Source organism: Pagrus pagrus (assembly GCF_965226575.1).
Source record: "Pagrus pagrus genome assembly, chromosome: 21".
NCBI classification, from domain to species: Eukaryota; Metazoa; Chordata; class Actinopteri; order Spariformes; family Sparidae; genus Pagrus; species Pagrus pagrus.
In genome coordinates this window covers 22,763,866-22,780,732 of record NC_140208.1, presented here as the reverse complement: position 1 = coordinate 22,780,732, position 16,867 = coordinate 22,763,866, and the positions used below count along the sequence as shown (strand labels likewise).

The 16,867-nt window shown below is 39.6% G+C and overlaps 1 protein-coding gene across 4 annotated transcripts in view; it reads right to left on the bottom strand.

Annotated features, from left to right (window-relative positions):
• LOC311250988 (uncharacterized protein) overlaps positions 1–16,867 on the bottom strand; it is a 70,346-nt gene extending 53,479 nt beyond the window's left edge. Inside the window, exons 1-7 of one of the 4 annotated variants that reach the window (XM_084343215.1) lie at positions 16,518–16,867; positions 15,825–15,917; positions 7,376–8,157; positions 4,497–4,695; positions 4,042–4,409; positions 2,847–2,972; positions 2,557–2,754 (exon numbers count right to left, since the gene is read on the bottom strand). In XM_084343215.1, the coding sequence (XP_084199341.1) occupies positions 2,557–2,754; positions 2,847–2,972; positions 4,042–4,409; positions 4,497–4,695; positions 7,376–8,146 (1,662 nt within the window). In that variant the 5' untranslated portion in view covers positions 8,147–8,157; positions 15,825–15,917; positions 16,518–16,867. Of the gene's footprint in view, positions 1–2,556; positions 2,755–2,846; positions 2,973–4,041; positions 4,410–4,496; positions 4,696–7,375; positions 8,158–10,248; positions 10,306–15,824; positions 15,918–16,517 lie in introns of those variants that run through there. The other 3 variants (XM_084343217.1, XM_084343218.1, XM_084343216.1) reach the window with 3 other exon arrangements.

Here is a 16,867-nt window from a genome sequence, read left to right as displayed (position 1 = left end):
GTCAAATCCTAACTCAGAGGATGAGTCCGAGTCTGAAGACACAAGTGTGGCAAAAAAGGGCAGAAAGTACTGTTTTCGTGAAGAATGGCTGCGCGAATTTGACTGGTTACGGTATCTTAGAGAGACGAATTCCATGAACTACAAATTTTGCAGTCGATACCTGCAACATGCGGGGAACACGAAATTTGCAGGTAATGCTGGCACTACACAGTTAAAACATAACACATTGGTCAAACACAGTGCTAGCCTAAGGCATAAAATATGCCGTGACCTGTACTCCAATGAAAATGCAACTCCACTGTCAGTTGCATTTAGAAGGCAAGAGGCTGTTAATCAGTGTGCTGAGGTTTAGGCCTACTTGTTCTGTAATGGCGTTAAAGTTATTGACCAGTGCCCCAAATGTTAACATACATTTAATTATTTAGTTAAATGTATGTAAAAGCAAGTCATTTAGTCATTCCAAAAGCAAGGTAAACTCCAAGCAGATAACGTGTGGAAAGCGAAAGACTGTTTAGCACGGCATCCAATATCCTGGATGATAAGAGGAATCGTCTGACAGCAGAGAGAGCAGAAATGCTCATATTCCTCAAAAAGAACCTGCCAATGTTTAAGTGAGATTTGTTGAACACTAGATCACTCCCTCAACTTTTTGAGGAGTCACTTACTTTTTATTGTTTTCTTTTGAAGAATAGTTACACAGACTCAGGTGTTAAGCTTAATCCAGGTCACCTTCAGTGCCAAACCTCCTACTGTACTTTGTGCTGTTCAGATGCACACTGTTTTATTGATAGTGTGTGTGTAAGATGTTTACACTTATTGCACTTTTCTTTTATTTCAAATATGTGACATTTGAAAACCTTGATTTGTTGATGCTAAGAGCCAGTGTACTTAATTTGTGCTGATCAGATGAAGCAGCCCTTTGTATTTTAGTAGTGTCTAATTGATTTGTATCAAGTATTTGTATTAATATGACAGGTATTTTTTGTTTTATGGATTTTAATAAATATTGATTATCAATTTGAAACCCTTACAGTTGCATATTTGTTTTCAGGAGGGGATTTTTCCCGCTAACAGGATTTCCTGTTGTTCTGACTTCCTTTTCTGACCTTATACTTACCTCAAGTTGCCTTTTAGGACATACATGCATACATATGTACATATCATACTTGCCTCTGGAGAGGAGTTTATTTCAGCCTCATATAAAATCAACAATAATGATAATAATATTAAAGCAAACAGAGCTCTGGTATCGGAATAGCATCGGTATCGGCAGATATCCAAATTCAGGTATCGGGATCGAGAGTGAAAAAATGTGGATAATTTAATCACGCTGCACTTCTTGACTTTCCAAATTTATTGGACCGAATTACTCAAATTATTTATATTTCATTATTTTTGTGGTCTTTTTTTGGCCTTTTCATTGCTTTATTGATAGGACCGTTTGATAGATGACAGGAAATTGGGATGAGAGAAGAGGAATGATATGCAGCAAATGGCCACAGGTCAGACTCGAACCCTAGGCCACTGCAGCGAGGACAAGGCCTCTGTACATGGGCCGTACACTCTACCAACTGAGCTCCTGGGGCGCCCAAAAGGCTCAAATTCTGACAGTAAAACAAGGAATTTCGCTGGGGGTTGTGAGGCTCAAAAACATTTATCCACCATTTTACAGACGTGTCTTTCACAATATTAGCTTATGGGAAAAAGTCTTTTTGGGTCCACTTGACAATGTAATTACACGGTTTGGCCACTATGAAAACTGGCTTCAAGGCCTGGCGCTCTTCCCGCGGGCTTGATCTCAACGATGAGGCCAGCCTTCTTTTCAGATGATTTTCAGTGAGCGAATACAGCTTCAGCTTTTCCTGCCAGGATTTTAAATCTGGGCTGTAATGGTGTCAAGTGTTCAATGTGAGTCTGGAATGATGTTTTGTTTAAATAATGTTCACAGCGGAGAAAGCTGCCTTTATTTTTGGTGCCCTTAATTGGGATTTTAGTGTGTATGTTTGCTTAAAAGACTTGTTCTTCATCTCACAGTGGTGCTTCACATTGCTGCTTTTAACAATCGCCGCAGTATCAGAACATATGAGATGTTCTGGTTTTAAACTGCCCGTGGGAAGAATCAACATGTTAGAGTCCATTCTTGATTAAAAGCTCTGTTTTCATTGTCCACTTTTCTCTTTTTAGAGCACAACATGTGAAATACCTCTTCTCTGACTGGCATTTCTCACACAGATCACACTTCCAGATTATAATTGTAGTATCCGTTGTCCAATTAAATATTGAAAGAAAGAAAAGAAAGGCAAATGAAATTGGAGGTGGTGGCCAGGTAATGTCATCTTGTATGCCCAAATGGTGTACCGTGAACAAAACAAATCTTCAACACAGAAAGTGTTATTAAATACCTATTTATGGCTCAGCAATAAATTGTCAATACAAAAAGTCACTCCCTTTATGAATATAAATTAACAAAATATGTATCAACTGTCATTTAAAATATGTCTGTTGGTGAATGACATCAAACTAAAATTCCTCAGTCATTTGCCATGTAAGTCATACCTTTAAGATGTCTATTGTCTCAATCTGGTGGATATCATCATCCTTTGTGTTACTGTCAATCTTGAACATGCGGTGGATGAGGGGGAGTTTGCAGAGGGGCCCCAGGTTCAGCTCCTCGTAGTGCTTCTTGTCCTTCAGGCCGGCCAGTGATTGGCCCAGCTCATACAGGGTACAGATAGATGTGACTGTTCCAGCAGACTGAAAGAGATTTTTTTTTTTTTTTAAACGCTTAAGTATCAACCAAACATGCAGGTTAAGTCTAGGTTATTAACAAATACATGTTTGCTCACCTCTATGAACATGTTGATCTCTCTCATAGTGTACTGAAGATCTTTGAGAGCTGGAATATTCCAGGCTTTTATCCTTCCTGCTTCCAAAGAAGGAACCTGCATCAGCTCGCACACCCTGGAAATCACCTGGACAGTATAAGGAGTATAAGGAGACGTTGAAGGAACAATGAGGAAATTCAATGCAGCACATTAGTTAGTTGTACAGATTGACCAAAGAAACACTTTGAAGGTAACATCTACCCTGTACGCTCTAAGTAGGCTAACAGAAACTGAACATTTGTTAAAGGACTGGTTTCCTTAAAGTTTTTCCACCAATACTTTATACTTAGTGACTGTTTTTGTTTTCTGTTTAAGGAGCTTCAGCAGCAAATAGGTAAAAATGATGGCATACTGTAAGACTTCAGTTGTGGAAACAGCCCATGTTTGATTACCACAACAGCTAGCAACAATTTGTCATGTTAGGCAGCATTTATAATCATTAACTTACTTGGAACTAATATTGGTCCAAAGTGGAGTATTTGCAAAGGAGGAAGAATGTGTGCAATAAAGAAGTGATATCTCTGTTCCTCTGCATTCATTCGTCTGTTCTAAAACTGTCCATAATGAGGAGTGCAATAAAATATGGGGAATGTGTTTCAAAACTTGCCACCTACATTACCCTCTATGCAACTCAGCCATTGAGTGACATCACAGGAGGCAATTTATCAGATGACATTGGCTTCCTCTGGAGCAACAAAAGGCCTTTTACTACTTTTGTCACATATGCAGTAGTAGTAGCCCCTGAAGCATACCATACAGACAGGCTTTAAAAATGCTTTTTAAAATACCAACAAGGAAATGCCATCAATGATGCAAATAGGTACATGACCCAGGGCTAAGGAGAAAAACTCTGAATCAGAAGAAAAACGTTTTGATCTCTTGAATATAGTGAAAGATTTGTTGTATTTTATTATGTAATTATAATTTTTTTTAAAGTCATTTATCTTTATATACTGTAATTTATTTTGAGTAGTTATTTATCTGGACATAAGGTTATTTATTACATTTTTTATAAAATTGTATTAGGGAGCTATTAATAAACCTTTGTCTGACAAGTTTATAATCGAACACGCCTGTCACATGCCATGCCACCCACCACCACAAGTAGATTCTCAACCTGTGGGACACTAAAAAAACATGTCCGCTTCCTCTTCACCTTATCTCTGGTAACCAGCTCTCCTTCTGCAGCGATGTCTCGTCTTACATCTTCGATCAAACTGTTGACTGTATCCTGATCCAGGACTCTTTTCCTCTTCCTCCCTGTGAGATCCTCCTCATCCTCCTCCAGTGCCTCTACTGCCCGCATATTAGCTCCATGTACTTCTCTCAGCTGGGCATGATATGACTCTCTAAACACAGGGGCACCACCCTCTTTCTGGGTTGCACCTCTAACTTTGCGCTTCTGCTCTTTGGTCACGCTCACATCTGCCCCAAGCACTGGAAAGTCAGAGCTAGAGAGAAAGTTGGAAGCGGTGGCTTTCTGTTGCTGCTGTTTTTCAGGCTCTCTCGTAAGATCCTGTGCTGCTGTGTAAAGATATGACCACATAAACATAGTTAAAAGACAATGTTTGTTTTGTAAGCATGATTTTGAATGCTGTCTCGTTTGGCTACCTGCAGTTGTCTCCACCACAGCGGTCTTGGAGTCTGTCGTTGTTTCAGATTGAGTGAGTGGCTTCTTTTGGTTTGATGCTTCCCAGCTGTCATACAGAGACATGTACTGTGTGAGAGGGAGTTGTTCACCAAACTGCTCAAGATAGCAGTTCTGGAGCTGGTCCATGGATGGAGCACTCAACCGGTACTTTGCTATGACCTGGAATACATTAATAAACATTACAGATCAGTGCCTATATAGACAGTGGTTATTACTTTTTGTACTGTACAAGTCAAGGGTCAGGTTTTAGATTGGTAGGCTAAAGGAATAATGCAACATCCAAATGCAAAGTACAATTATATTCAAGTTAATAGCTCAATATCTTTACACTTCTGAGGGTTTGTTAAAATCACTGAGTCTAAGCTTTTGAATTGACATCAGCTGACAAACACAAAATACCTTGTAGCTTGAGTTTCTGTCTACTACGACAGTTCTTCAATTATATTTATTATCAAAACTGCAAGCAGTGTTAATGGGCCCTCGCACCCCAGCACGCATCAGAGTGAGCGGCAGCCCCAATGTGTGCAGTGGTGCGAATTCCTGTCCATCACTGCTTGCAATTTTTAATTGTCATGTAGAAGTGTTTTGGGCGGGACTCTGTTCAAACATGTGCCATTTGAGAATGATTGGACCATTTAAGTAGAAGTTATATGTACTTCCTGATTCATGGGGAATAAGTCCTTGCTACTTCATCAACATCCAATGAGAACTCAGTATATACCGTCATCAAGGCCTTCATGATTTCTCGTGAAATTTAAGGCATATAAAAACATGTCATTTTCCTGCCGCCACTGGGGGGCGCTATGACTGTAACTAAATATGGTCATGTAAATGTGTTCAGGCTTGGACTTTTGCAAAAGGTGTGAAGTTTGGTGCAGATTTGACCACGTACAGTGGAGTCAAAGCAACTTCCTGTTTGCTGGCGAAACATCAATATACGACCGACGAAAAATTGTAACAAAGTTGTTAAGATTGCCTTGACAAAATTTGAAATGGATCTGGTTAAAGCTGTAGGATGAGTTTGTTAAAGTACAACACGTGCAAATCACCAAAAAATGAGCGCTTAATTCAAAATCATGGCCACAACAGACTATTTCGAAGTTCAAGGTGAGAATTTCATAGATGTAGGTGCAGGTACTTCCAGGGTATGTGTTTCAGGGGGGCTACTGAGCCATTTTGCCCCACGCATGGCCATAACCCATCAATTACGTACATTTACATAATTTTTCCACTTGGTGCTAAGTTTCATGAGTTTTTAAGCGTGTTTAGGCCCTCAAAAAAGCCATTTATTTTAGGCGTAGTAGGAATAATAACTCCTTGCATTTCAAGAGGGTCCTCACATCATTTCGGTGCTTGGGCCATAAATGTACATCAAAACAGTCACAATTCTAACCATTACAAAAGCAAAATTGGCCATACCTTTTTGAGCATTAGCCTTTGACTACACATCTTGTAATCTCTGTGTCTGAAGTTGATGGCAATTTCCAAACCCTTGACTTGGTTTTACAATAGTTCAAAGCTATGGGCTGGGCACCAACACCACTTCTGCATTTCAAAACCAGTGAATGTTTTGTTTCTCGGATGTCTCATCTAAAGCCTGAAGGGATGAAACTAATCTAAAGTGGCTCCCCTGCTAACATTAATCCACAGCCAAGTTAAAGTGCTATGGAGGGCTAAGGGCAAAAAATATGCTATTGGGCAGCTATCAACCCCCATTCCTCAGTCTGTCTCAGGGCAACGTTGCCTGCATTTCTAAGTTGGTGTCTCACAGACCAGTTACATGTGGTGAAGCATAGGTTAATGGACTAGGCTGGTGTTACTTTAACTTAATCTGCATATTCTGTCATGCTGCCCTAAATACTTGTCAGGAGGGCTGCAACTAGCAATTATTTTAATCGTTGATTAATCTGTCCATTATTTCCTCGGTTAATCCATTAGTTGTTTGGTCTATAAGATGTCAGAAAAGGGGGAAAAATGTCAACCAGTGTTTCATTGTCCTTTTTTTTTTTTAAATAAATCAAACTGATTAATCATTTATTAAAATAGTGGGCAAATGTATAGCTGATAACTAATGAATTAATCGTGGTAGCTCTACTTGTTAGTGCACCATGTGTGTATATTAATCCACAACTTAAAGTAGTCCCCAACAAATACACAATTTCTTCCCGGTTTGAGTAGGTAAATTTGGAAATTACCGAGCGTTTTTTTATCAAATATAACTACATATTTGAGATCTGTTTTACAGAAAATCATCTGACTAACGGAGTACCACAATTTGGTTAATATGGACTTAAAGATGTGAGGGCAGAATGACAGCTACTGTGTCCAGCAAACATTCGAACAGGTTGCCTTGGCCGCGGAAAATGAATATCACCGAGCACATTTAGGTCTAACAATGGCTACTTCTATAACTACCTTCTGACACTTTTCCTCATACTCCTTGGTATGGCAAACCAGGTGTTCTCCTCTAGTAGACTGTTGTGCTACAACAACATGAAGTGTTGATATACTGTAGAATAAAGAATTGGATTGTGGGGTTTCCCTTTGAGGTTGGCTGGTCTCGGTAGCATGGTAGACCAGTGACCCCACATCTAGCCTGAGATATTTCTACTTCTTAAGCCTTTCTTCTGTCATGGTGCATTGGTTATTATTGAGGGTTTTTTTAAGGCATTTTTTAAAACATGCACTGTCCAAGTCTTTACTAGCAATGAGTTGAACTAGAATTGTTGCTTCACTGTTAAATGTAATCAGATGTACAGTCGAAACAAATACTAACAGAGTAAACAGAAACCAACTGACAAAACACTCTTTGGTCCACATATTTGTCTTCAAAACTGACCTCTATGACCCTCTGGTACAGCTGCTGTTGGGTCAATTCCTTAGCTGGCTTTGGCACAGTAAATCGTGTGTTAACAGGAACAGGACAGGGTGTGGAGAATAAGGAGGTAATGGAACCTAAGGGAGGACCTAAATGGAGAATTGCTGCCTGACTGGTAGGCACACAGTCAGAGCTGACATCTACCTGTGGCACAGTGACACTAGGAGTGGTGATAAGTGATTCAGTCCTCTGTGGTGTTGCAGGCCTGCTGTCCTCATTCGCTGTTGTTGACTTCCCAGCTACTGGCTGACTTGGAGGCCAGTGGATCTTGTGAAACACCAGTTCCCCCTCCAGAATCAGATCCTTTTCCAGAGAGGCTAGCAGGCTAGCCATGGAGTCAAAGCCCAGGGTGGATAAGGTCAGGTTCTTGTGGTATGTCTGGCTGTAGGATACAGCCAGTTTTTTCAGAGGGATCCCAGCAGAGTGCTGCTGCACCATGGCAACTATATTTTCAAAAACCTTTGTATTCTTGCTATCCTTTGTAGCCTTTGTTGTTGTTCCAGTTCCAGCCCTCCTCCCACGACAGTGGCTTTTGTGAAACACCAGCTCCCTCTCCACAACCAGATCCCTATCCAGTGAGGCTACCAGGTCAGATATGGAGTCGAAGCCCAGGGAAGATAAAGTCAGGTTCTTGTGGTATGCCTGGTTGTAGAATACAGCCAGCTTTTTAAGGGGGATCCCATCTGGGTGCTGCTTCACTAGGGCCACAATATTGTCTTGGTCCGTCTCCATCTTGAGTAAAGCTATGAGAGGAAAAAGAGACCATTAATACACAATCACTGTACAGTAGTGTAATGGTAGTCTGTGCTTTCACTAATAGCTAAAGAAAAAGCACATAGTTTAAGTAATGTGCTAAATAAACGACAAACAAAAGACATATTAGCCAAAGGAGAATGAGCCTTAAAGTGGAAAAGGGAAAACTCCCCTCATATTCTTTGCAGATTTCTTGATCATTGGTAATCAAAATTGCATGGGGACATCAAGGTTTATAGGGAACCAATCATAACATTGATGGAGTCATTATTCCAATGGTTTTCAAACTTCTTGTGCCCAAGGCACACCAAAAGGAAGCCAAAATCTCAAGGCACACCTGTATTCATATCATATGAGCAGGGTATAGAATTTGACACTGTATTGGGAAATTAATGCACACAAAGTACTGATACACTAAATTATTTACCTGTTCTATATTTGTTAAAATGAAAAATAATGTATGGTTGTGACAAAATCCCCCGGCACACCTGGAATTGCGTCATAGCACACCAGCGTGCCTTGCCACACCATTTGGGAACCACCGCATTATTCTATAGCCACGACATTGTGCAATCAACATTGACTTCATAATAATTAGCTAAAGTGTAAAACTTGTAGCCCGTGAATTTAATGTTGGGGGAGGAGAAGATGGCAGGTAGTGCAGAAACAGTGACACCATTTCTCCAGCTAGCACTGACAATTTTTTAAAATAAACTAATGAAATAATAAATATTTCCACTCAGTATATATCTTGGCCATAACTGTGGTTAGCAAATGTAAAGGATTCTCATCAGAAATCAAATTTTTTTTTTTTTATATCAGTATTAACCTTAAAAATCCACTGTCAATCCAGCTATAGTGCCAATTTCTTTTTTTAAAGGTTAATTTAATTTTAAAGCTGCTAAAATCAATACAGTTAATAAATAACTATGTGTACATAGAACAATCTGTCCAGAAGGTCTCAGACTGAAAGCTTTGATGATTTACAGCCCCTGCACCTCAGCTAAGTTTGATACCGGGTGAACAGTGTTTTTTCCCCATTTCTGAAAAGAATTAAAAAACTAACAGCACCACACACTGCTCCAAAGCCTAAACAATATATCAGGTTAATGGTAGTGACAGGAATTTGCTGTAGTCTTTTGCGGAAGTCTTTTGTTTTTTGCCCCCAATAAATAAGATAACTTGTTACCTGTAAGTGCTGGAGTTTTGTTTAATTTTAATCTAATGTTTAAAAAGACTAAATCATTCAAGAATGTAATCATAAAAAGCAGGTGCATAAGAACTTTTTCTAAAAAACACTGTCTACAACCAGCAAGGTCTCCTAATTTCCTGTATATATATGGAAATATGTGATGAAAGAACATGGCTAACAATCTGTCCAAACATTTAATTTGACAAACTTGATACTTGAAAGCTTTTGTGCAACTGAATGGTATAGACACCCTTTTGTCATTATTCAAAGTGCTGTAACTTAATGCACAGCCATGGTCAAATACTCTTGTCTGTACTGACAAATGCTTAAACTGCAAGGCTCCGATCACCTTATTTATCTCATCAGAAACAATCCCTCTTTAAAGTTGAACAATGCAACCTTTTTACAGGGTAACATGAGTTTGAGTTGTAGCCTATTTTAAAGTCATATAATCACATTTGTATATGTAAACTTTAGATAAACACGCTTTTATTTTGAACTATAGTGGGGTGGGAACAGCAATGTAGAAGTCCTATACAGTTCATGAATATAGGACTATAGAACCAAATTGTAACTTTAAAAAAAAGTTACACAGGGCACCTTTAAAATCAAACAGCGATACACTATAGTCAAGGACAGTAATAAATAATGTGGATTATTTTCAATAACGTACATATCAGCCAGCAGCTTTCATTTATTCCACAAAGTTAAAATAGTTGACACTTATCACCTTATTTATGGTAAAAAGCCCAGCCTCTTCAGTACAAAATCCATATACTGCGTTCTTTAGTTTGTTAAACCATGTCATAAACTATGGCATGAACATGCATAACATTCCAAATATGTATATAGTTAATAATGAAGAATAAGCAGATTGTGTCCATCTTACCTATTCTTTCAAATGAGAAGATATGTTGTTCATTCGCCTCACAAGTTGAAGTACTGTGTATTCACCAGCAACCTTCCTGTTTGAGCTTATAAACGGTCCTCCCTCCCTCCCTCCCCCTCTGTTTTCCTTTCTGACCAAAGTCAGACAGAAACGAAACTGAAACTAACTGCCAAGCTCATTCAAATCTATGGCAGATTGTGACCAGCAACCACACTCTCATATTCCCCGGAAATGGTTATGCCTCATCACACATGCAAACCAAATAAGAGCAATTATAAAGCAAGAAAAGCATCTGGGGTTCCATTTGAGCAATATACTGTCTGTCTTTTATGATTTACAGTAAACCCTAAGTGTCTGAGGCAGTAGTTCAATCACAAGTCTGCTTTGATGTTCAAATGATAGACATGACATTTATGACACAGCATTTACTAGATGGCATTGTAATGGTCTGTAGGGAATGGCAAAGACAGGACAGAATGGGAAACAAAACACAAGGCAGGAGGTGAGATGTGACTGAGGGAGGGGAAAGAAACCAAGGCTTTAAGTTTCACATTCCTGGCTTGGCCCAGCTGATTCATCTCAGCTGCTGCTGAGTAATAAGCCACGTGACCTTAAAACCAAGCCAACACCGAACCTATGGCAGCAGAATTCTGCAGACAACTATGCAGATTTTAAACGATAAACAACAACGATAAACAAGTTGCTACTTGTAAAAACGTTAACAATCTCCACCCCCTTGCGCATGTGTGGGACAGTCTTGTGTCACACAGTTAGATATAAGATCAAAGTTTGAAGTCCAGCGACACAATATGTCAAGGAAGTATTTATAGCAAGTACTTCATTTCAACCCGCTTAAGATAATTTTAGCTTGGTTGAATGCATTACATTTGCTTACTTTCGCTCAAAAACAATGAGTTTTGACTACCACTTCGCAAGTAAAGAAAAATTTGGCTAAATATCCGCAGACTTCTATTCTGGATAACCGCAGAAACTTATCTGCAGATTCCATTTGGGTCTGCTAATAACACTGTTAAAGCCCATTTAGCATATCTCTTGTGAAAACATGTACCTAAGGAAATGAAACTCTGGTTAAGAATGAAACTTTGACACTGTGAATTCTTGGATAACAGTGTGGATATTTAGGTCAGCATAGTCATGTGTTGTGCACATCTACCACCACACCTCTTTTGGTAATCGTATTGTTTCTGCTTCTCACAAAACCAGAATGACTGGTCACTGAGAAGTACAGTATGATAGTTAATTACACACATGCCATTTGTTTCCTTTCTGACTACCAGTGACAACAAAGTAGATGGCAAAATCTAAATAGATAGTTGCTATTATATTCAGCCTCACACATACAACAGCTAACATCATGGTGATAATCAGAGATTGGCAGATTTGCCAAGTCCTCAAGTAGAAGACAAAGTAGTCATCAAATAAACTATTTAGAGTACAAAGCACCTACTGAAAAGTTACTCTAGTGAGAAACTTAAGATAGACAAAAGTAAAAGATAAAACACTGACACACAACTTTCTTTTTTTAATTTAGATAAAACTGGAATTATGTATTTATTTAGTTCAACAGATGGTCTTAATCAGGTAAAGAAGTGAACATACACCTGTATTTATTTGTGATAAAATGACAAGTTATCATTTCCTCATTAGATAACCTACCACTTCTACACCAGGACAATATTCCCAGTCTGTATCTCTCAAGTGCAATCACAAAATATTGCTTTCAGATTGTATTCTATTATAAGAAGAAGAAGACCATCTGTGGTGGAAACATATCACAGTCATGATCACATGAAAGAAAAGTTGTTTTGTTGTGTGAATAATTTGGACTCTACTTCTCTGTCTCTCTTCATCATGCTACACTAGCGAGCATGACTATTTACATGCACACAGTTTGAAAACTATGATGGCAGAAAATACTGTGTGTGTGTGTGTGTGTGTGTGTGTGTGTGTGTGTGTATATCATTAAACTTGGCAATACACGACAGGCACACTTACTGCTCTCTGTCAGATCAGTGGCAGCTCGGTGGTCTGATGACTTGACAACCGCAGCCTGCTGCACTGCGCTCTGTTAATTCATCTGTAAATGCTAGCGGTTAGCGCTATTTGAAAGCTATACTCCTGCTCTAGCTTTAATTAATCAATAATTAATCCAATGAATGATTTTTCTCAAACATTTAGTCAAATAAGAGTAAAAATATGCAGCTTTAAAACTACTCTGAAAAGAACAATATCATGAAAGGTTACTCAAGTACATGTAAAAGAGTACATGTAAAATTGATGGAGTAGAACCAGAGTTAATGTCTTTTTTATTCCACACATTATTCTTCCTTGTCAAAATCTGGCACCTACATTACCCACACAATCTAACACAACCACTAACAGTTCAGAGTTCAGAGGTTCAGGTGTGTTGTGGTAGTAACATGCATGCTAACTCAAATTATCAGATTTCATGAAGCTCCCTCTAGAGTAATCTCTACAAACAGATATTCTGCATATGAATGCAGAATCTGGCAAAGACCTTGATATCAGAGGCTTTCTGGTTTCCATATGTAGTCCAAGTAATACTGACCAATCACGTTTGAGCAGGCTTTGGTTGCATGCAGCTAATCAGTTGTGTGGAAAGCAACAGAGGCGGAACGCATTGGCCGAAATGATGTGTAAGGCTGCATTCAGACCAAATCTGGCGTTAAGTGGACTGGAGTGTCATGCCACAGCCTGATTGTGTGACGTCACGTTGTGAACTTTTTAACCCCGCTGATTTGCCTAAAGGAAAATTGGATCGGTTGCTCTGCTACTAGCATGCTGGTCATACTAGTCAGGGCTTGATGCTGGCTTTTCCCCAAGGAACATGTGTGCTCCATCATTGAAAAAATTATATTTTCTACAATTTCTAATTTATGGTCATGTTATCTATGTGAAGTGCACTAGATTGATGCATTTAACTTTAAAATGTGCAAAATATTCTTCTAGGGGAGCATCTTTTTTCTGTTTCTAAACGCAGACAAAACACAAGTTATTGTTCTGGGCCCTTAACATCTTAGAGACACATGATCTATAATAAAGCTACTCTGGATGACATTACTCTGGCCTCTTGCACCACAGTAAAGGATTTGTCCTTTAACTCCCACATAAAGGACTGCCTTATTCCACCTTCAAAACATTGCAAAATTTAGGAACATCCTGTCTCAAAAAGATGCAGAGAAATTAGTCCACACTTTTGTTACCTCAAGGCTGGATTATTGTAATTCCCTTTTATCAGGCTGCACTAATAAGTCTGTAAAGACTCTCCAGCTGATCCAGAATGCTGCTGCATGTGTTCTGACAAGAACTCATATGAGAGAACATATTTTTCCCATATTAGCTTCTCTGCACTGGCTTCCTGTAAAATCCAGAATTTAATTAAAAATCCTCCTCTTCACATACAAAGCCCTTAATGGCCAGGCACCAACATATCTTAAGGACCTGCTATTACCCCAGTTGGACGCTGCACTCTCAGGATGCAGGGCTACTTGTGGTTCCTAGAGTCTCCAAAAGTAGAATGGGAGGTAGAGCCTTCAGCCATCAAGCTCCTCTCCTGTGGAACCAACCATCTTCCAGTGTGGGTTCAGGAGGCAGACACCCTTTCCATGTTTAAGAGGAGGCTTAAAACTTTCCTTTTTGATAAAGCCTACAGTTTGGGCCTGCACAGGCTCTTTGCTCTCTATCTGTACACATTCATGTCTCAATAATACATGTTACTGACTTGGCTTCTTCCCTGGAGTCTCTGTGCTCTCTCGTCTCACAGGTTCCCATGCATGGTGATTTGCCCTGCTGATGCGGTCCTGCTTGACTTCTACTATCCTCATCATCATCATTATTATTATTATTATTATTATTATTATTATTACTACTACTACTACTATCATTATTATTATAGTTATTGTTATTATTATTATTATTATACTTTTAGTATTATTAATATTCATATCTCAATGAGTAAAGCTGCTATTACTGCTGCAGCTACTGTATCCCCCCTCCCCTTTCTCGCCCTCCCTCCCTCAAAAGGACGTTTTTTCTTGCCACTGTCGCCAATTTCTTGCTCATGGGGGAAATGTTGGGTCTCTGTAAATAAATTAATAAAGGAGTATGGTCTAGACCTGCTCAATTTAGAAAGTGTCATGAGATGACTGCGCTTTACAAAGCATAGCTTACCACCATAGTCTCTTGAATCCTGTGGGAAACACCGTTATGGCAGTACTGAAGTTGCTATTTCAAGCAGTGAAGTACTTCAGTAAAAGTAAATGTATTTAGTGTAACTGGTTAACCTGTGGCTAGCCATGCTGACGAGCTCTCCACCTGCTAATTTCAGTGTGGATTTTCAGTGCCCTCTTGGTTCGATCAGCACAACATATTTGCGATCTCCTGCCAGCCAGCCAACTGTGACTAACGGGATAGATGGACCGGTACCACAAAACAATTCTCGTAACGTTAGGTCTCGTGTAGAGTTGCTAGTGATTGTATCTAGCACTGACACAGGGGTGTGGAGAGAGATATAACGATACTAACAGCATGAGAAGACATGCTCCGTTGTTCTCAGCATAGACGGTTCAGTTTGTCATTTTCTGTCAAGCTCAAAGTTCAAGGTCTGTTTCGGTTTGCTCGACCTTCCTTTTTTTGTAGCGCATGGAGATCCTCTTAATTAATGCACAAGGCCATATTCAATTCATTCTGCTAGTCTGATCAACAGCTTACGTGATTGGCCACCACAACGAGATGTCGGGTTGCTTTTCTCCAATAGAGTCTGTTTCAACTGTTTCGCCGCTGCCGGCTGCATTTAGTCTGGCACCCACTGCGATCCACGCTGGCACCCACTGCGAGCCAGTCCTGAGCTTTCGTCAAAACGCAGGACTGGTCTGAATGCAGCCTAAACTCTGTGGAGTTCACCTTTGATGACTAGTTCTACGTTAGAATTTTACTCGGTTCCAGCTCCATTTCTCTTGAAATATTCAACTAGATGGCAATGGTGTTGGCTATTGCATTGCTTGGCTGCTGTCATAGTAAATCAAATGTTATATGCAAACATGAATTGAGTCAAAGTTGGGTTGTGGCGTTTCAAGGTATGCAATGGTATGAAAACTGATGTTATTGTGACATGTACCTCTTCAGTAAATTATTCTACTGTATTACTGTTACAAAAATGCATGTATTTCAAATTTATACTAAGTTTTATGACAGTCAGGAGATAATACATTGGGAAATTATAATCAAGCATTTTTTCAACAAACCCTTCTGTTCTATTAAGGTGTACTGTAAGCGACTTACACAAACAATTGTGTCTATCATTAAATCATGGTATTTTTCAGATGGTCAGATGGTTAAAATTGCCTCTTTGTACTACATGTAACTGTGGCCCACAGTCTCTGCAGACAGATTTTATCCAATGAGATACACTAGTCAAGAACAATGAAGCAAGGTATGGAAGAAGTGAGTGAGCACACTGAAAACAACTCTGTGCATTTGAGGGAAGAATTCCAACTGAATGGACTTCTGACAAAAACAAGCCACCCACAACATACCTTGCAGTGATCAGTTTGTGACTATGTGGTTAGTGCATCATCTCTTCTCTCTCCTCACAGTTATGGCTCCATCTTCCAGCATTGGGGAAAGCACTAACAATGATAATGAGGACAAGAGTACAAGAGAGTGAGAGAACAGTGACAGAGTGCAGAGTCAAATATTAGACCACGGCTCCAGGAGTCACTTTGGTCCCACATTTGACACACAGAGGTTTCCCACCTACACTGAGGGCAGGTGGTAATGGTTTGGCTCGGCCATGTACCATATACCTGCTGGCTCCCTTGCAAACAGCTGAAATGTCACGAAATGTATATATTACTGTAACATATCGTTCTGAGCAGGCAGAACACAGCTTTATGTAAAGACAGCCGTGCAAGATTAAACAAATATGTTATGACACTGTGCAGTGACAGAGTACTGTTTGGAAGAAAGGATGTCAGAAGAGATGGCACACAGACTTTTACCAGTCAGGTGAATTTCACAACAAACCTGATACAGTTTCAGAACAACTAGCTAACAGCTGAAGGCTCCTGTCAAACGTTAACATGAATTATCTGACAGGACAGCGTGTCGACAGAGAAAGTGTTACACCAACAAGTGTACAGTAGTCCACCTAAATGACGTGCTAGTATTATTTTAAGGTCGAAACACAACTACATCCGCTGTTTAGGTTCGCTACGGCCTCCAGATACCTGCTATTGTGCCAGACAGTTCCCTTTAGATGCAGCTGTCCGATGTGTGTGTTCGCCTTCATTCAACATCCTCAGTGTGCGCGCTGAGGGAGATCACCACGGCAGTATACAGTCAACTGGGCCGTTTACTTTAGCTAGCGGATGCTGGCTAACGTTAGCAAATAATACCAGACGTGAGATGTAACTTTAAATTAACCATATTAGTCCAGCAGTGACGAGTGTTAAAATGGCCATGGGCACAGTATTGGTATTTCCGGATCTTAACATTGTTGCAGTTAAGTGTGAAATGGTACTAAAGTCAGCACGCAAACTCGCTAGATTTTTATATTGTTAGCCGCTAAGAGCGTATA